A 20,721-nucleotide genomic window follows, 5' to 3' on the forward strand; every position below is an offset into this window, starting at 1 on the left:
TTACTAATCCAAAATTCAGCCTCAGTTCTGTAAGCACGTAAGCATGGGCTTAGCTTCACACACAGAGCTAATTCTGTCGTCAAAAGGGCTTTTCAGGTGCAGAAAAGTTGAGCTTATGTCTATGTTTTTGCAGGCCTGACGCCATGTGCAAAAGTCTTAGTTCCAGTGCCAGGCTGTGGGGTTTTAAGTACTCCAAATGTTTACGCAGGAAAAAAGCTGAACATATCATGCCAAGCCTTTTGTACCTGATTTCATTCACCTGCAAATGATTCTGCATAGATTCTGAAAGTCTTCCCCAACCCCAAATAACTCCAACAAGGTATTAAAGGCATAGACTCTGCATTTTTATTTGGTTGTCTCTTCTCTATCTCAACACTAAAAATGAACTTTACTTCTTCTCTCTAAAAATTGTTGTCCTCCATTTCTCTTCCTGGCTGTTCTCTGGCATCACTGAGTATTACCAGCCAGGAGAAACAGAGTTCTTGGGCTTGAATGTCTGAATGCCACCTTAGAGACACACCTACCTTGCAGCTACAGCCCAGGTGATAACGGTGGTTCAGTCCTTTGCGCTGGGACAGGGTCAGCCGGTCCCATTTCTCATACCAGTTGCACAGGCCAGTGTAAACCTTCCCCTCATACACCCGGCCTTGAAAACAGACACATGGTCACAAGTTAGCACTTCTCAGCTCAAGCACTTCTCTCGTTTCCTGACATTGCTAATGCTCTCAATATGTTTGGCTTCAGCCACTGCTCAGCAAATGCTTTCTTTTTATTAACTGGTTCAGCAAGACAACAGCACATCTGAAAGTCAGGAGTGTTGTGCTAGCTGAGAGCACCACCAGCAACATGCAGGTTAGTAATGCTCTCCAGCTCCTCTTAACAGAGCAAATGAACTGACACCTTCCCTAGAAACAAGACTTGGCAACTGCCACATGTCCATCCCCCTGCATCCCCCCATCTCATTCTCCAGCTCATTCCAAAAATGACCTTCCACTTATGACACAGCCCAGAGTAGCACCCGGCTCCCTGTAACAGACATGCCAGCTCAGGTATAAATTGAGAGCCATAAACTGTCATAAAACATACTTGTCACAGCATGTCTAGGTATAAGATACACTTTAGGAAAGAGAGGGACATCTAGAGAGTGAAGTAACTTTCAGAGTCACTCAGAGTAGAGTACTGAACACCAGAATACTGTTGGCCATCATAACACTTAGGAAACTGTGTACAGAGCTGTCTACACTGCTGCCTGTGTCCTTAGCAGGTGTGAGTATAAAACCGAAGAGGTTTTGCTTATGGAGAAGTACCAGGTCCATTACCTGTAATCAGATATTGGTACTTGTTGACCTCCAGCTTGACTCCACAAAGACTCTCAGAAGCTTCTGTGTAGATATACTGAACATGCGGCATTATCTGGAAGCCCCTGTACATCTAGAGAAAGAACAAAAAGTCATCTTAAGAGGATAAACTTTACTTAAGCTTCTTTACAGTCTACATTCCTAGTTCGTGGTGGTTAGCAATAAATTTTCTGGTTTTTACAAGAGTGAAGGAATAATGACACTGGCTAGACTCATGGAAGTCTCCCTACCAGATCTGCTGGTAAAGCAGAAAAACCACCTGCTAATAAGCCATTGCAATTCAGCACAGGGACCAGTTTTTCCCATTCATATTAGTTCCAGTGGCACCGACTGAACAAAGTGCCAATGCTGCAGGCTCTGCCAACATCCTGAACATTTTTTTTTCCCCCCCTTATAAAGGTCAAAATTAGGGAGAAATAAAATTAGTTCAAGCTTGGAATCTTTCTCCTCTATGTGATTTAAACAATTTCTTCCAAACTAAGGGGTTTTTCTTTTAAATAATTACCCTATTTTCCAGTGTTGCTGCTGTAAGAGTTTCAAACCTTTGGCGCTTGATCTAAGTCATCAAGCCAGACACCTCCTTCTCAAACGCATAGCACACGCAACTCCTGCTGAACTCAGCAAGGACTTACTGTTTCTCTAACTCAATGAATGCAGACATTGAATTCTACACCATCTTCTAAAATTAGTCCCATACTGATGGGCGCCATAAAGAAAATATCATGTATACATAATTCCTCTGCACTCCTCCTCCGTCTTCATAATCTTTCTTCCAGCTCAGTTTAATCGAAACATGAGCCCACAGATACACTGACAGTTGGATTCAGTCAGAAATTAGCACATGTCCCCATCTGACCTGGTCTTACTGCTGCAATTTAGAGAAACTCATGCCCACCTGTTAGCAGCATAATGAAATCTTTGCATAGCAATGAAACAACCACTAGATGTGTACATTGGATCCATTAAACATACCCTATTTTTGAAACACAGAGGATTATTTTCCTGAGAATTTAATCTTTAATTTTTTTTTTTTGGTCTTTTCAAAGCATTCAGTCACTCTTTTTTCTCTGCCAATTCCACAAATGGCCAATATTTAGAAGTTAAGGAAGAAATAATACAAGTCTGAGAGAATCAGTTTCCTGGCATTTCCCATCTCTCTCATCTTTACTGATAGACAGCACATTCAGTTTAGTAGTAAATATTAATTATTTAAGCAAAAGAGGGTCAAAAAATCCCAAACAATCCCAGAACTATAGATCCTTGGTGTTGTGTAACCTAAGCTGTTGTATTCTTCTCCAGGCTGCATTTATTCCTTTAAGTCTCCTATTACCCCAGGGTATTTCACCATTTCCCTACCTCCTTTATAAACAACAAATATTTTTCTTTCTGGAAGAACACCTGTTAATTTAACAGACTTTATGCTAGGCCCAAATACTTAATATAAAACCATAAAAAATTACAACTAATTCTGCTATGCTGAGAGGCAAAATTATCTTTGGAGCATCTGTGGAATGTCAGCCAGGTAAGTTTTTTTCTCCTTAGATTCCCCTAATCAGTATGATCTTATAACAGTGTCACAACTCAGTAACAGCGCTGCTGGGTACAGTAAAAGACACACTACACAGTTTGCATTTTCCAGCCTTTCTTTACCCAGCTAATATGCAAGCAAAGTACTTTTTTTTAATTTACCAACAAAAACTCAGAGGTCATGCTTGAAATATGACATTGTATCCATAAGCGGCCAAAGTCTTTCAATGGAGATGGAAGAAGTGAACTTTACCTAATCTCTGCTTTATCCCTGCAATTTTCTTGGTATCGGATGACCTACTCAGATTTTCCAATCCAGTCAACAGTGCTGGAGATCTAGATTCTGGCACAAGCATCCTGTCTGTCCTTGGATGAGTTATTTAGCCCTCAGCACACTTTTGTTTTTTGCTTCCCAAGGGTACTGTGAGGAAAGGTACATAGAATAAAGGTCACGTGTCCAGGCCCCTTTCTAGTGGGTGTCACACCAAGAAGCTCAGATAACAGTATCTAAGCAGATAAAACTAGCTAAGATAACAGCTGGGGCTGCCCAGTCTCTCCAGGCAGTGCATTATCAACACTGAAGAGAGCTGCACACTGTGCATGGCAGTACAAGGGATCTGTCACTCCCAGTGCTGAGCTCCCAGTCATGTTGGGCTAATTAAGTACCTCTGTTATAAGGTCTACATGTGAGCAGGCACACTTGGAGACCTTTCTTCCTCCTGCCCACAGGGCTATGAGCTACCCTAATCATTCCCCTGGGAAGCTGCTCAGGTCCTTCCTACACGACTGTTAGTCAGCACTTAGCATCTTCCAAGCTATCAAATCCAACATGACTGCCTAGGAAGTAGCCAGTGATGCTGACCTGGGGCTTGTTTTTCAGTTCCTGGACCTAATTTCCTGTTCACATTACCATCAGGCTCACCACAGTCAGGGCTGCTAAAGAAAGCATGCTCAGCCTCCCAAAAAGCACTTCCACTCAGCCCTCAGTGATCCACATCGATGGGAGCCACCGCCACGCTGACTGAACCCGTGCTGGGGCAGACAGGGCCTCCCACACCCTCTGATGACTGAACAAAATTCACCAGTAGGACCTCGGTTCTCAGGGAAGGGAAAAGAAAGTTTGGCAAGGGGGAATCTTCTACAGATGCCCACTGTTCAACAAAACAATACCTTGAGCATTATTTTTGGATATACAAAATGTCTTGGAAGTGCTATTAGACCAGTCAGAAGAAACCCACCCATAAAGCCAGCCTCTCTCCTAACTGCTACCCTCACGGTTCTCCTGTCCCCACAAATGTGTATTTTTGGAAGCATAATAACAGGGAATAAAGTATTAGCAAGCATGACATGGTGATGTCTGCTAGTGCTGCTCTATTTCCATCTGTGTCAGCATTCCCCTTAGCAGCCCCCATACTGCCTCAGAAATGCACAGGCAAATCCTGTGGTGGTTCCTGCTGCTTAAACGACTTCACCCTGTAAAACTGTTCATGATATTCCTCCCTCTATCCCTCCCATGTGAGGTTGCACTAGATACCAAGAGCTGGGAGTCACACCTTGCCTAACCTTCAGCTACCTAAAATATAGGCAATTCACAGGAATTAGGCATCCTCTCTAGTGAAATGCCAAGAACTGACACCTCCAGAACAACTCATCCCGTCCTAAAATAGCTGCCTACAACTTGTGGGCTGAATTACACTTTGGTGGTTCCTCTCTCTACCCATTGACAATCAAGAGAGCAGGAAAGACTCAACACCTCATTTTAGTCTGTCTAAAATTAAACTAAATTAATCCCACCCCACTTCTTTCCTCTTGGGACTATCACATTTCCCCCCATAGACTCATTTTACAGATAAGCAACAAACCAAGGAAAGTCTCCTTGTTTCTGGCAGCCTGTGCAGGGTGCTGCCATGGTCAACAAGGACTGTTTGTGCTCATGGAGGAGAAATATCTTATCTCCTTGTTTCCTTTGCAGTTCCCTGAAATAGGCTTGGGCCATTCTCAAAATGCACTGCAAGATCACAGAACATGTAGGGGTTAGATCAGTCCTGTGCAGATTTATGACACGTGATCTCAAAGTATTCTTATATTATTTGAGAAAGCAGTTGGGAGAGGCAGAGATTGCTTGGAAAAGCACAAGGCCTCTTCAGACAACAAACCTGAACTCTAGAAAGCCCAGCACTGTTCTGTCCCTGTGGGCTGACCTTCTGCTCCAGTCCAGGCCCCATGCTGGTTTAGTTGTGAAATGCAGCAACGAGTTCAGGAATGTTAGTGAGATCAAGGATCTAACCCACAAACTCCAAGGACCCTGTGAAAGGACTACAGAGATGGTTTGTTGCCCTTTAAGGCTTTCAGTGCTTTCCACAGGCAATTCAGCTCACACTGATAGACTAAATGGCTTGTTTATTTTTCACCTGCAGGTGCAGAAGGGTTTATGCAGACTGACATGTTAGTTTTATCTTCAGAGTTGTTCTCATGCAGTTCTGCAGAGCCACGGGCCTCCTTGGTTCTCTTTTTAGTTAGAGGACAGTTAGCTTTCATTGGAGCAAACAAGGGAAAAATTTGCTGTGTCACTCTGAACTCCCCCACTTTATGGATGTAAATCCCTCTTTATCCTGAAGTCTCTAAGCTCAGCAGAAAGACAGCAGGGTTTCCAAAGAAGACAGTTGGTTTGTTTGTTTATGAAGAACTTTGTCCTCCGGACATTCCAGTCCTACTGAGCACTTTGCTTCAGGTTCCTTCCTGCCAAAGGTCACAGTTAAATGTCCAGTGCAACAGCCCACCAGCCCACCATCTAAGCAGCAGACATAAGGACAGTCTGACCAACACACGATTTCCTCTTTAAAATCCCTCTTGCTTTTGTTGGACGCATAAATTCCTAAAAAACACGGTGGAAATGCTGCTGCAGAATAACCCAATGAAAACAGCCAGGACAAGCTCAGGTGTCTTAATTAGAAGAGGGGCAGTGTTCTGAGTGGTAAATAAGGGAGTAATTCATTTCAAGGCACTACCATCATTCTAGATCACTGTTCATGGTCCTATATTAGACAGGAAGCACCAAACTCTTGGCACTGAGAAGGAGGAAAAGTAGTGGTACTGGACAGACCAGGATGAAATCAGACAGAGAAGCTGATGAAGCCAGTACAGCATGTGGACCCTGAGTAGTTTTGTGAAGCAGGGTACACTTGCTGAGCTGGAGAGTGTGGAGAAGAAAGGCACAGATTGCTGCAAGCTTGATGAAGCCAAACACAGCCATTAAAAAAAAAAAAAAAAGTGGCAGTATTGCGTCATTATTGCCAACACAACCAGTTGTTCATTTTTGTTTTTTTTTTTACAAATATATATTTCCTTTGTAATCTTGCAGAGAAATTTTTAAGGTTAAGGAAGTCAACAAGCCCAGCACCTCACGGCCTTTTATTCAAAGTGCAGGCATTCCACTCTTGTGGAAGAGCCATGCTAGGACCAGATTTGGCTATGTGCATGGTTTTGCGAGAGCTTATGAAACAGGCTTTGCGTCTCCTCCTCCCGGCTTTCATGCTTAGCTATAAACTGCCTTATAAAGAGAGTTACTGTTACAAGGCAAGCAAGTGACTGGTTTTTTCTGAACCTTTACTTTGTCTAATATGTTTCAGATTTCTGCAGTCTCTGCCAAGCTTTTCCATTCCCTTTCTTTTTTTTTTTTCTTTTTTCCTAAAGACATAAACCAGTCTTATGACTGGAATGGCATTGCCAAGAAAAACAATCTAGGGCTGATTTTTAGCATTACATAACAAGGGGGCAGTTTAAGAAAAAATCCAAGTCCAAAGCAGCAGGTTGAGTGCAGTTTGTGCAGCAACGAATTAGAACTCTAAAGAAAGAAACTAAAGAAATCAAGCAACTGGTGTAGTTGCACCTCTTTTCATCTCTGAATCAATACTTCACAGCTCTTCTAAACCGACAATATTTAAAAGCTACAATGGTCTGTTTAGCTTTATATAAAGACTCCACTATATGATTTTCATTTGCTTTGTACATGAAAAAAATGCCGTAATCCTAACTAGTTGTCACAGAGAAAGCAAGCAAAGAAGAGAAATGAGTACTCTCCCAAGGCTGGCAGAACCCCCAGCATAATTTCCTTCTTGGATTTAATGATTGTGCTGCATGGAAAAGCTGCCATTTCCAGTCTAACACTGTGCATGTTGAACACAAAACACTTCTTCAGTACCTAGTGAAGACCATCTGGCATCTTTTACTATCAAAAATCTTAAAATAATGGGAGAATTAAGGTATTCAGCGCTGTATGTCAGGAATACATGTCTTCCTGCTGCTCCTTTCCCCTCTTCAGGCAAGTTTCTACCAATTGCTGGTTTCCTTCCATTCTGTATGGCCAGTACAAAAAGTGGAGGTGCTGTTAAGTATGCAAAGTGTTTGTTATTATGTGTTAATTGGATTCCTTACCATATCTACTAACCCATGGGAAATGTCTGCAAACATACCTTCATCTGCTTGACCGTGTATCGCATTGTTCCAAAGGGTCCATCTTTCATGAGCTTCTTCCCCACCACTTTAGCTCGGATCACTGTCATAAGGGAGGGAAAAATACAGCAAATTATAGACAACTTTACACAACATTTTTGCTATATCCTCCACTTAAAAAAATAATCCACAAAACTGTTTACATAAGTTATCCTGTAAAATAAACAAAAGTCCAGGTCAACCTTCCTCTCAATTTATTCTGTCTCACACACAGTGGAGGCAGGTAAAATGGGATGGCAAAGCAGGTATTTATTTAGAGGAAATCCAGTTCTGTATGAAGAATAAGAACAAGCATTATTTGTGTTTAAGTCTCATTGAAATCTGCAGAGCAGACTGTAGCTGGGACTAAAACAGATTAAAATCTTTGCACCAAGCAAAGTTTGTAGTGCCTTAACTCTCAACATACAGGATAATGTTCAATAGGATAGTACTTTTGCATTGTTCTTTGTGTGCCCAATGCAGCTTCTGTTTCCCAACAAACAAAACAACTCAGTACAGGGCACTGGAATATCTCATATCTGAGATTTCATTACAACTGCCACCTCTGAGGTGCCACAAAACTACCAAATGCTCCCTTGAACAAACAGCTACTGTGCAAACTGGATTATTCAGCAACCACCAAATGCCCAGTGAAAGCTGCCAGCCTAGCCAGAAGTCACCTGGAAGACAAACTAAATCTGAACTATCAGATCGTAGGTACACTGCCCTGCATTTCCTCGGGGATAACAAGGGGCAGTGTGTGCTCTGCGAAACAGGTACTGCCAGTGTACCACAGATGCACCACAGCAATGTCAACTGAGCCCAACCCACCAGAGAGAAGGATTTTGGGATCCCACAGATAAGGATTTTTTTTTGATCCAGTGGGAAGTTTACAATCAGTGCTTAATGAAGGGCTCTCTTGCTCATCCTTTTTTGGGGCATTCCACACACACACAAAAGAAAATTTTAAAAACTGTTCTATCGATCCCCTTTGAAAAAGTTCTTCAACCGCTTGCTCATCTCAGCATAGGAGCAAAGCTCAGGGACAGGCAGGCATTATCCATTTTAATCTATCACAGAAAACCAAAAAAAAAAAAAAAAAAAAGCAGGGAGGCATAGAAATGAACCAAAGAAGTGGAAGTAGGAAAATACAGTGAGTTATTTGCATTACAGTACTATCTAACAGCAGCAACAAAGTTCTGGGATACGTTTTCCTGAATATAAAGGACATTAAACAAACATCTTGCTGCATCTTAGCTTATTTAGGTTTCAAATCTGTAGAAGCCTACTGGAAGGAATGGGGGAAAAGAGAAGACTAAGTAAGGTTTTTTTACTACCTAGGTCCAACTAAGGAGGCAAAAAGCTTGTCCCAACTTTTGGAATAATCAGAAGAACAAGTTCAAATGAGCAGATAGGTCTAGTTTTACACACCAGTTCCTGGACTTTGTTCCATGAGGGTGGTGTGAAATGAAGACAAATCCACTCTGCTCTGATTTATATCCTGCGCTACAGTCAGACTTGTCAAAGAAATTTTAAACTAGGTAGGACAGTCTTGGCTTTGATTCAAAGAACCAACAAAACTTTCATTCATTGAGTGTAAAACTTCAATTTGTTTTAAAACTTCTATTTCCCAATGGCAGTAAAAGCAATTTTATTGATTCTTCTATTTAACAAGTTGTTCCGACTTCAATTTACCCTCATCTTCAAATTTTAGTAGCTGTATTGAACTGTGTGCTTGAGGACTGCAAATATTTTTAAAGAACTAGCTTCCTCCACTTGCCCTCAACCACCACAACCACCAGCAAAGCTACAGAAACCAGACCATCAGTGAGAAAGAACATAATTCCTTAAGACTTTGTGAATTCCAGGACAGCTCACTAATACTGGAGTCTCTAACAGAGACTGTCAAAAATCTTATCTTCATCTGCTGACACACTGAAACTGAAAAAACCTGGTTTGCCCAACACATCTAACATGAACAAAAAAAAAAAAAATCTTACATCTTATTGACAATTATAAGAAATACACTAAAAGTTAGTATTACAAAATGTTAGGGTTCCCAAACCCTACAGCATATAAGATAACAAGCACATTCTCAGTTGCTGACAAAATACCTAAAAATCCATCTTCTTCATGTACTTCACTCCTAGCTTGTCAGTCCTTAGACTTTTAATTAGGGTACCACAGCCATTTCAGACAGAAGCTTTGATTTACGGACTAATCAACAGCTTCACCAAATATTAAAAATGCTTATCTCTACTAGGACATCAGAGCATTCCGATTGCAACTAATAATACCCTTGCAAACAAGTAGAAGGGTCTGTATTGTTCCCTAATAAAGTTGGAGAACCATCCTAGCAAATTCAACTACAAAAGCGATGACAAACGTTAGTGTGAGCTATCACTTCAAGCCTTTTGTAAGAGGGTCAAGCCCTCTGTTTTTCAGAGAAGGTGCCTTTATCACTCCAATGGTAATATTTCTAGCTAAGTTCTTTTCTTCACTGAAGAGCTAGAAATGAAAACCAGAACCCACCCTGCACAATTTTTCCCATATTAAAGGAAAAAACAAGCTGTTAGTCAAGTAGCAGAGGATATTCCAAGTTAAGTCTATCACCTGTAATTTGTGAGGTTAAATTCCCATCCCTGAGGATGAGATGCCACTGAGCCATTGGAGAGAAATGCTGGATGGACAGAATGGCTCAGAAGTGCTCTTGCATGCGTAGCTTCAACCCCCTAAGGCTGCACACATGAGAATCACTTGTACACCTTGCTCAGAGCAGAGCTCCACGCTGCACACCTGCAGCCACATGTTTCCCAGCCCCTATCTTTGCTCCTTTAAGCCACCACTCCCCCGTTATATGGCTGGGCCACTCTTCACACCTGGCCAGAAAAAAAGAACATTGCTCCTGACTGAGCAGGGGCCATGCCTACTCGCTAGAGGAACTTTTCACCCTCTGCAAAATACCTGAAATTTACAGCATTTCTATTGTAAATTCAGTCCATGTTAAGTTAATGAAGTCGATTGTTTACTGCTGCAGACTCCTACTTCTTGAGCAGAATGAGGCAAAAGGTGCTGTGACTGCTCTCCTGAGCTCCTCCCTTCTCCTTGAAGCTCTATTACAGTCCTGCTATTACTGATGGGAAACTTTATCCCACACAAGTGGTCACCAAAATAGCTGCATATTTTTAAACCGCAATTCCTTTGAAGCATTGCCTACGAAAATACTCCAAGATGAATGTTTCTCAGTACTTTGGGGTTTCAGGTCAGGTCACTTTGTGGGACTGGAGCAGTTGGCAAAGTCTCATGAGTGATTTGTAATTATTTATGAAATGCTAAATTAGACAAGGATATAAATCTTGGTAAGATAAGCATGGCAGCCATGCCATGATACAAAAAGGAGAAAACATATGTACTGCTTCTCAACATTTGACATGATTAAAAAATTGAGGGAGGAAACATCCCCTCATGAAAGGAAGGAAACCAGGCTTTTAGTTGATAATCTAAAAAAATAATTAAAATAATAACCTGCTGTGTTTGAGTATTCAAGAAATGCATCTAAGAATGTATCACAAATTATTAGTGTATTTATCTCTTTTCCCTGGATTTTTTGTGGGTTTTGCTTGCATTTTTTTAATGTAAACTAGCTTGGTAGTTAGGAAAACCTGGCTCAGGTTTGCCAGGACTAGTGTAGTGCTAGCAGCTACTGGTTTGTGTTTCCCTGGCATCTCTAGTGTGATATAAACTGTCTGCAGGTGCAAGAACACTCATAAACACAGGCAAAAATCACCTACATCTTTTCCAAATGTCACTGGATGAGGTCCTATAAAGGCAAACAAATCAGAATGGGAACAAGAAAAAGTGACCTTTTATTTGCCCATATGCGCACATATCTAACTCGAGTACTCTTTACCTTATCACTTACTCTGCGGCCATTTTCTCAAGGATTCAAGGGAGAATAGGTCTAAAGGCAAGGCATGAAGCAGAAGAGGACATTGACTTTATATCTGAGGTGGCAGAAGGCATTCTTGGCACGAGTCAAGGAGCAGAAAATCAGAGATTAAAACATGCATTTGCCAAGCTGAGGAAACAACACAGTGAAAAGACTTCAGCTACCAAATAATTCCATCCAGGTAGACAGTAAATACTGCATGTATGGCAGCTCGTCTTCCTAACTGATAAGCAACATCAAATGACCTGGTTCAATTCAGCCCGTGTACTTTATCGGGACCAGCCACTAGATGGTGACCCTGTCCCAAATCTTACCTTCCCCCGATGAGAGGGCAGCAGTACAGATCCAGGCTAACACCACCAATCCCAGCTGCTTGCTCAACTGCACCATGAGAACCAGATGCTTTCATGCAAGTGGGCTGGTTGTCACCCATAAACAGCGTTTTAAATGGAGGCACACCCTTCAGAGACCAGGATTTGCTCCAAACCCATTTCCCTTGTGACCAATTACCATGAATGGCTCAGGAGGGTAACAACTGCTACACTTCTCATTATTGTTTCAAGGATTTATTTTATTGGTGTGCAGTATGAGTAATTTTAAGTGAGAGCTTTGGCTGAAATCCATGCTCGTTGCATTTAAGTGAGTGAAGGATGTGAAGGACTTGTTTACTAATGGAGACACACGGTACAAGTTATTCTCCCAGGCCATTCTCTGACATAGTGGCTATATAAAATATATAGGGAGCAGCAACATGACTGGGAGGCTGAAGAAAAGCTCCTTCTATCCTGAGGCCACTGACCACACCAACACTTAAAAACACTGCTTTGCCAAGGAGGATGGTTGCCATTTTATTCATCCAAAGACTATACAAGGGTTCACTTCCAAGAGCAATTTACTGAGACCTTTTTACCAGCTTTACTAGCAGCTTTCTCATTTGATCTGCCTCACAAGAACTCCTTTCTGTGCTGGTACATGCTGGAGGGCTCACATCACACAGGGCTAAGGCAGCTGGAATGTTTTAAACTCCTGAGTATACCTAGCACACTACTCATTTATGGGGGTGTCCCCTACTGTGGTCAAGGCAGGATGTGGTCAAGGCAGGATGCTTTTACACACAGATTTTCTAGTACTGGTGCTGATGGTGCTGCTAAGATGGAATTGCCGTCTCCCTTGCTCACTCTCACAAGATGCATTCCTTTCCCCAGTGCCCTGGCTGATCTGTTAGCAATTACTATCAACACTACTGGTTGCCCTAAAACCAGAGGACCATAACTGAAGGTGGATTTTGTCCTTTGAACTGTAAGTGTGGCCCAACTGCATGCAGCCTTTTGTGAGGCTCTATTAAATTGCCCAGTGGCTGCAGGCTTCCATGAGCAGCAAGTACCTGGTGCCTGCTTTAGGAGGGATAGCAGACCTTCACCCATTCCTCCACTTTGACAGGAAGCAGAGAGAAGAGGGAAACACTGATTACAGCAGGGGATTTATGAAGAGGGGAAAAAAACAGAAGCCTCCAGCCAGTTTGATGATCTGTTACTACTGAAAGTCACCTCCTCCTCCATGACCAAAACAGAATTCTTTTATAAATCAGAGTGTTGAATTTGAAGGCTTCTTGCAAAGCACAAGAAGGCTGAAAAAATACCACAGGGAAACTTTCTTTTGCCTCATTCCATCATGACCTTCATCCAAAGCCAAAAAAAGGCAAAACAAACCCCTTTTGCTTTGTCTTTGAAGAAGTCAAATTCAACTGTGCTAGTACACAGCATCACCAAAGAACATCAAGGAAGCAAAAAAAAGGTAGTGAAGTTAAGAAGTTCACTGCTGGTTGCCTTCCTCTCATACCCTGACCAACAAACTAGTTCCCATTATTTGCACTCAAAATCTTGACTTTTCATCTTTTCAAAGTGCTCTCAGGAACACTAACAGAGAAAGAGCACCTTTTCAACACCATTCACCTCTGCCAGTCAGTTGCCACATAAATATCACATTGTAAAGGATGTGCATTTACATCAGCAAGTGTGTTGGTACTAACAATGAAAGTCTAAATAAAAACAGGAAAGCAAGACAGAGATAACTTTCCTTCCCTTGTTCTAACCAGAATTATGACATTTACTTTTGGCCTTTGTTTTAAAGATCCAAAAAAACTTCCCCTCTCTGTCGCATGGCAAGTCTGTTTGAAGGCCACCCCAAAGAAAAGTGAAAGGCAATTAAATGGGTTTGCCCAGGCCTAAGCTCCATGTAAAACAACGGATCACAATTACACTTGCTAAACATTAACCACATTTCCCATCCCTGCAGATTTCCTTGCCACTGAGATTCTGTTCGCACAACATGCTGTGCTGCTTGATTTCTAACACTGCAAAATAAGGAGTGATACAACTTCTTCATACAAGATTTTGATAGTGTCAGACCTTCCATCACCTCAAAAAGTATAAACTTCTCTAGAAGGGCTTTACTTGGGAGAAAGTTAATCCTCCCAACAAGACCATAAATTAAAGAAACAAGGTTGCATAAAACAACCAAGCAGAACTTGGTTAGTGCTTGGCATTTCACCAGTAGCTTATTAACTGGATACAACCTTTGTGATGGCAGTAGTATCAAGCAGTTTCCCCTTCCCTACATGGTGCATCTGATCCTATGGAAGTCCAAGCACTCTTTGAAATACATAAGAATCAGAGAGAAACAAGAGATCTCTGTTAAATGAGAACCTACAAATTCTCTTCTGGACATTTCTTTCCGGTTGCTCAAACTCCCTTCAGCTGCCCAGCACTTCCCCTGCATTTAACTCCTGATGTTAGTTCCCCTGCTTCTCCTTCATCCACACCATTGGAAATACAGAGGGAAGACGGAATGGAGAAGGAAGAATGGATGGATCTAAAATGCATTTATATTCATTTAAAAGGTCCAAATAGAATCTCTTAGATCCATATGTAGATGTTAGTACATGTAAAACCTAGCTTCAGGAAATACCTCATTAAAAACACAGAGTAGCTAAAGGAAAGAAAGAAGATAAAAACCCACTGTCGTTTGTTCCCACCTACTAAACTCAGTGAAGCCAGGTGGACATAAGAGATTAGCTAGATCAGGCACAGAGGTGAGCTACTGGAGTTACTTGCATTGCTGGGTTAGTCTCACAGCTTGCATCAACAAAACATTCTAGGTTTGCTACACATCTAAGCAGAGACACTGCAGACTATGTAATGAGCATGCCTACAGCATTGAGAACACTCTGGTAAAATAAAAGGAGAAAACAATGTAATTCCTGCCAACTAGACATTTTTCTGTCTCCCTTTTGGCAGGCTTTTTTTTACTTTCCACCTATATTTTTAAACTCGCCACTGGAAGCTGCATTCAGGCTAAAGGCAAAAGGCAGTAGACAAGAATCAGAGAAAAGGAAGGAAAAATGATACAAGTGGAGGGAGGGGAAGGGAGTGTTTCATGTACAGAGCACAGTAGAGGCATCTAGCCTCTCTCTCCAAAGAGTGTTTTCAGCAGAGTGCATTCTCCAAGGAGTGTTTTCAGCAGAGTGCATTTTGCCTCATTCTGTGTCTCTGACAACTGCCAAAGGCAGAAATGCTACCAGCCAAGGTTAGCAGTGTTGGAAAGATGGTTGTCAAAGCCAACACACAAAAGGTCTTCCAAAGCCAGCTCACAACACTGGATAACAAGTATATGACAGAGCAATACTCAGCTCAAAACACCTTTTCCGTTTCCTTTTGTCTACATACAACTGGTGCAATAGAGTAAGATTTAGTTCAGCCCTATTCCAGATCAAGTACTTCTCAACACAGTACATAGAGGACCAGGGGAAGCCAGGCTGAGACAAGGCTCTGGTTTCCCACAGTTCTTTGGAATTGTTCAAAGGAGCCACAGGTCTAAGCTTTCCACTCAGAGAATATGGCAGAGCTGATGTGAGACCAATTAGGGGCAAATGGAAACCATATGTGATTTTAATGAAACAAGAAGCTGGTGCACATAACTTACTGCTGCAGGAGTATTTACTGCCTGAAAGGAATGTGCATCTGGCATTGATCGTTTCCCAACCCATCAAATGAGCAGTAACATGGAAAGCAAATTGGAGCATATGATGAGAGATGAATTGCCTAAAGAGTACAGTTAGGGGAGCAGCCTCTGCAAGGAGAAAATATGTCCCTTGCCTATGATTTAGTGATACAGCTGTAATGAGGCTGATCTTCTGTTTCCACAGATCATGATGATAAACTGCAAGAACGAGTGCTAAAGTGATTAAAATGGATCAAGTGATATTTTCAAGAACCTACCATAATCATAGAAATCCCATTCTGATTCACATGGGGCAGATTTTTTTTTCTCTTGAGGTCATGGGCACTTTTCAAAGGACAAAGTAGTGTTGAAACTAAACAATTCTCAAATGGTGTTGTTTTCTGGTGTACATCAAAATGGGTACACAATGAGATTTCAGGTTGAAGAGGCAATGTAGACACACCCTTCTGAATTTTTTTTTAAATTTACTATAAATTACCCAGGAAGTTTCAGTTCTGCTAACAAAGGGAAGTCCCCAGCCTGTAAAAGTCATAGATAAGTTGCTTTATGGGGCTATGGTCGTTTCTTCTGTAGGCTGTTGTGTTGCAGCTTGATATCAGCTTTCAGAACAAACCCACTAAGCAGCCAAGAGATGGCTCACATACATCAAAGAGGAGGTGAGGGAAGATGTTCTGGTCCAGCACTTGATGAGTGAATGCCCAGGGTTTGAACCTGGTAGATGCTTCTTGGCATTTCAAGTAATAATGAAACTTCTGTAAAACAGACACATAGAACTGGCATGGTTTTGCCCTTAGTGCTAGATTTCCCTTGGGGTATAACCAGAGTTAACAAGCATAATAAATTCACCACTGTATTTTTTTAAGGACGCAATAGAAAACTTTTGAGCCAAATCTGCCAATTTATTAGTCTTTCTTAACCCACTGTGCAATCCACAAACCCACTGGGCACCAGATCCAAACAGATCAACAGAAGGAAGAGGGGGAGGAAAGACAGTCCTACTAAAGAGAACATCTGAAGGCAGTTTTCATCTATGCATTAGAAGTAGGGCATCTCTGACAGCCATGTAAACCCTTCAAAAGAGAGATTATCAAAACCCACAGGCCTAGACACTCCCTGCTTCATCAACTTACTTCAGAGGACTCTCCTTGCTTCAGGACCTTGCCCATCTGGGATGGGTGCCAGCTTTCTTCGAGGAGGCCGCACTCCACTGATCACATGGTTTATGCTCAATTTTGCACGTAGGAGCTAGAGAGGAAGAACTGTTTGGGAACATGTATAGATTTCAAGGGTACTGGGTGGGCCTGCAAATTCCTTCCTGCATTACAAAACTTGCACTAAACTGACAGGCTAAGCAGCTGTCCATACCAGAGAGGTATACATATTTAACCAGGTCAGGCCTACAGGCACTGCTCTGCTGCTCCTATTCACACTGGGTCTGACAGGACCTAGTATTTGGTCTGCCAGACCCTGAAATTAAAACTGCATTCAAACAATTTCCCCAGTGAAAACAGTATCTTTGCTCACCATTCTTGAGACATCATCAATTTTTTTGAAGCTGCCAGCATCTGCAGACTGTTTACATACACTGGATACGTCCATGACACAGTTCTGGTTATATCACAATGCTTAAGGAATTTACTAATTGCCCATTTTATTAATGTGAGTTATGTAATCGCAGTAATTACTACCATGTAGCTGATCTTAGGTACATGAAGAATTTTATGGAGTCTGAGCACCATGTAAAGCTTTAGGTGTAGCACTCAGATCCTGATTCACTGGTCATTAAAGCAAGTAGGAAACCTCCCTGAGTCCTGAGTGAACCTCACATACCACAGTTCCCAGGAGCCTAGAGGTCAAGGACAAGGACAATACAAGATCATGGTTATGACAATAGCAGGGCAAGCAGACTAATTTGCCCACCTATCCAGAACTTTCCAGAAGTCCCTGTAGTGCCCTGTCTTAACTGCATTCCAAAGCATTATCCTTCACTTTTGATCTTAGAAGGCCTCAAGAATTCAGTGTTGATTTGTTGTGGAAATCAGGTAAAAATACAACCAACCAAAAAAAATCCCCCAAAAACCAAAACCACCAATTCTTTACATGAGCAACACAAATACTGCATGCTGTGCATCCTCTGGCTCTGAAGCCAGGATTCTCCCTGTGCAATGACACAGAGCACTGACAGCAGAAAAGGTAGATAGCCAATGGCCAGTCACCTTCCTTTTTCAAATAGTTGCTCAAACTCCCTGACTGTGCTACTGACAGACTAGCCTAAGGTGTTCCACGGAAACTGCATCTCATTCTTCTACTACCCAAAATTTCTTCACACATACTTTTCATCAGAATTTCATATCCATGAACCCAGTAGACCATAATCAAAATGGATTTCCAGAAGCAGTGTATCATTACTAGGGTGCTTATGTACATCCTTGGTGCGACCAATGACATATTAATGAGTTGTGACTCTCAGCCGGACTTGTGCAAGTGCAGAGAACACACTGAATGGTTTTTCATGCCTGTTTACCACCAATTGTTGACTTTTTTTTTTTCACAACAAATATTTATGCAAATTAAAGACTAACCCCCCAGTTTTATACTTAGTACTGATAATAAGTGGGGTTTAAATGGAAATGCTCGAGTCTGACCATATGAATCTGATGCAGATTTCACTCTGAAGTGAATGTACCAGTCACTTAGCTCATCTGTGCTGCTGGAGTTTGACAGCTTCAGAAAGAATTCTTACTGAAAACTTCCCTAAATTTCCAATTTGAGGGAGGCAAGCTTGCATTCCCATATCACTTCTTCAGTGTCCTTGTAACTTTTTAGAAAAAAACCTAAAGGTCACAAGATATGGTTGGGTAATTTCACAGCTGCCCTGGCACAGTGATGGCTATTTTTGAATGCTCTAAGGCCCATTAACTGTTTGGGAGGCAGAAGTTCTCTGGATACAGCAGTGCTGAATGCTTACAGAGAAGGGTAATCATTTCCAGGGTCTCCACCAAGCCTGTTTCCTGCCTGTCTCAGCCTCCTCAGACATTGCTGTAACAGGACTATTTTGGCAAAGTAATGAACCACGCTCCCAAGAGCCAACTTTTCAGGGCTGGAGTTAAGCTCGCACCTGGAATATAGGTGTAAGCTTGTTTAAACATTGACAGGGAGGGAACTAACAGAAACACAAGGGGAAATACCTCGTCTCAGTCCACTGGCAGCAACACAATCACAAAGCAAACTTGTTTTTCATTAATGCAGCAAACACAAGGAGAACAGCCCATTGACAAGGACTGGAGCAAGCAAAGGGAATCTAGTTTTGTGTTGTAAAGGGAGTTCTCAACATTCAGGAAAAGCTAGATTGGTGTTTTAAAAGAAATTCTGAGCATTCAGAAAAAGCTAACTATAAGCCTAGAAGGACTAATGAACTGGAATATCTCCCAGCTTGAGAGGCAGCATGTAACCTGATCAAAATCATCACTTCCAGAAGGGGAGGCTGTTACTGTTAAGCCACCAGAGATCTTTTTGGAAAGGCTTTTTCCTGTCAGGGATCATGGCTTTACTTAAGTCACAAATTTCTAAGGAAATTATCAACTTTAGCAAAATTGTTTTTTTAATTTTTTTCTCAGAAAAAAATTGACCTATTTTTAACCTGCATCGGCAATTCTCTTCAACTGCACTTAAAGTCTTAATGTTGACATGAAATGATACCTTCAGTCAAATTGGACATTTTCAATTAATCCTTCAAAACATTAGATTCAGATGTATCTGAATCACTTTTCCCAGAAAATGTCATGCTGAAAACTCCAATATTATCATTTTCCCTCACATTTCAGATGGAATAAATTTCCACCATTTCAAAATTCTCTATGAAGCTGAAAATCTGACCCTCCTCAGCAAGTTTCTAGCCTTCTCTTTCACTGTATATAAATCAGGTGACAACAACAATATCCATTAACAGGAGCAAAAGTAATTCTATTTTTCTCCTCATTTTTCAGACATGGCAAGTAAATTCATACCAATGAGAGCTGCAGGTGCTGAGAACTTGCATAATTTCAAAAAGTAAGCCATTATCCGCTATGATTTCAGAGTATCTAAACTAAAATCAGCATTCAACATCAGAGATCAGTCCTTTAATTCACTGTGCCAATAAAAGTCTGCCAATTACACTGCAAATTGTAAATGAATGTAGACGTACAAAAACCATTTTTTAAAGCAACTTAGGATACCACGAACACTAATTTAACCTGTTCCTCACGGCCTGCTTAGTACTTGACTTTGATCCTGCAGGCAAGTCAGAAAGTCAACTCTGTGATAAACGCTTTCCTACTCTAATTTTCCTTTCTGGCTGTTTCCAACATTTTGAAGCAGTACTGTTTGATTGCAGGCTGCTTCCTGAAGCTGCTTCCTTCAGCTGCCCACTGAACCCAGCTGGAAACTTTCTACTGATTTTAACTGGAGTGGGATCAGGCCCTAAATAAGTAGTGGAGGAATCCCTAGACTTACAAACTGAACAGCTGTCTCTGGCTTTCCAAAAGAAAAGTTATTCCTGCAGCTGTTTTCCCCTAAGTGCCATATCGCTCCAAATTGTTACAGGACTGGAAGGAGGGGGAGAAGGTGGAATCTCAATAGTCCATTAAAAAGGGGTATGGGCCATTGCGCAGCAGCTCTTTCAGTTCGGCTCAGGCAGGGTCACTGCTGCCAGGCTCAGACAGCCCTAAGGGCACGGGAAAAGTCGTCTTCTTGTTTTCACATCTCATTCACGCAATGGATAACGAGGGGGAGGGAGGAATGAGATTTTGGGTTAATTAGCACCATGAACAGACAGCTGCATTGTCATTAAAAGTTCAAGAAGTCACCGGGGTCATCACCGAACTGCAAGATGTACACACACGGACACGAGGCACACGTCTAAGCCTGGGCTTGGCAGCCTTGCCCGGGCTTTGATTTGCTCCTACCCCAATGATACACTTTGAGTCAAGAACACTGAACTGCTGTAGCTCTGAGCAGAAGACCAAAGCATAAATGTACTCCATCTGAATAGCAGTTGTTCATCCCCTTGGAACTACTTCATTTCACACATAATATACCAACTAAGAATAGTTACAGAGCCTTTTTCCCCGGAGAAAAATCAGAGGTGTGGCTTAGCAATGTGTAGTTTCATGTTCACTTCTAACAGTCTGTGGGATAAGCAGAACCCCAGTTAACAAAACCATATTCTTAGTGCACACTGTTTCCTTCCACAGCTTCCTTCCACAAGCAAGGAAGCTGAGAAAGTGCAAGCGCACATTAGCAAATTCAGAAATGAGCATGTATGAATAATAATGAAAAGATAAAACCTCTAAAATGTCAAGGACTGCTATTAATAAGACTTGGAACAGTGTTAGC

The 20,721-nt window shown here is 41.7% G+C and overlaps 2 protein-coding genes across 3 annotated transcripts in view; one reads left to right on the plus strand and one right to left on the minus strand.

Annotated features, from left to right (window-relative positions):
* Positions 1–20,721, plus strand: part of SYN3 (synapsin III) — a gene marked incomplete at both ends in the record, with an annotated part of 163,734 nt that overhangs the window by 46,094 nt on the left and 96,919 nt on the right. The gene's annotated exons all lie outside the window — the stretch shown is intronic.
* The window catches only part of TIMP3 (TIMP metallopeptidase inhibitor 3), a 37,391-nt gene that overhangs the window by 4,465 nt on the left and 12,205 nt on the right, over positions 1–20,721 (minus strand). Inside the window, exons 2-4 of the mRNA XM_084206358.1 lie at positions 7,358–7,440; positions 1,320–1,431; positions 525–646 (exon numbers count right to left, since the gene is read on the minus strand). Coding sequence (XP_084062484.1) covers positions 525–646; positions 1,320–1,431; positions 7,358–7,440 — 317 coding nt within the window. The remainder of the gene's footprint in view (positions 1–524; positions 647–1,319; positions 1,432–7,357; positions 7,441–20,721) is intronic.

This window comes from Fringilla coelebs (assembly GCF_963513975.1).
Source record: "Fringilla coelebs genome assembly, chromosome: 5".
In the NCBI taxonomy this organism is placed as follows: Eukaryota; Metazoa; Chordata; class Aves; order Passeriformes; family Fringillidae; genus Fringilla; species Fringilla coelebs.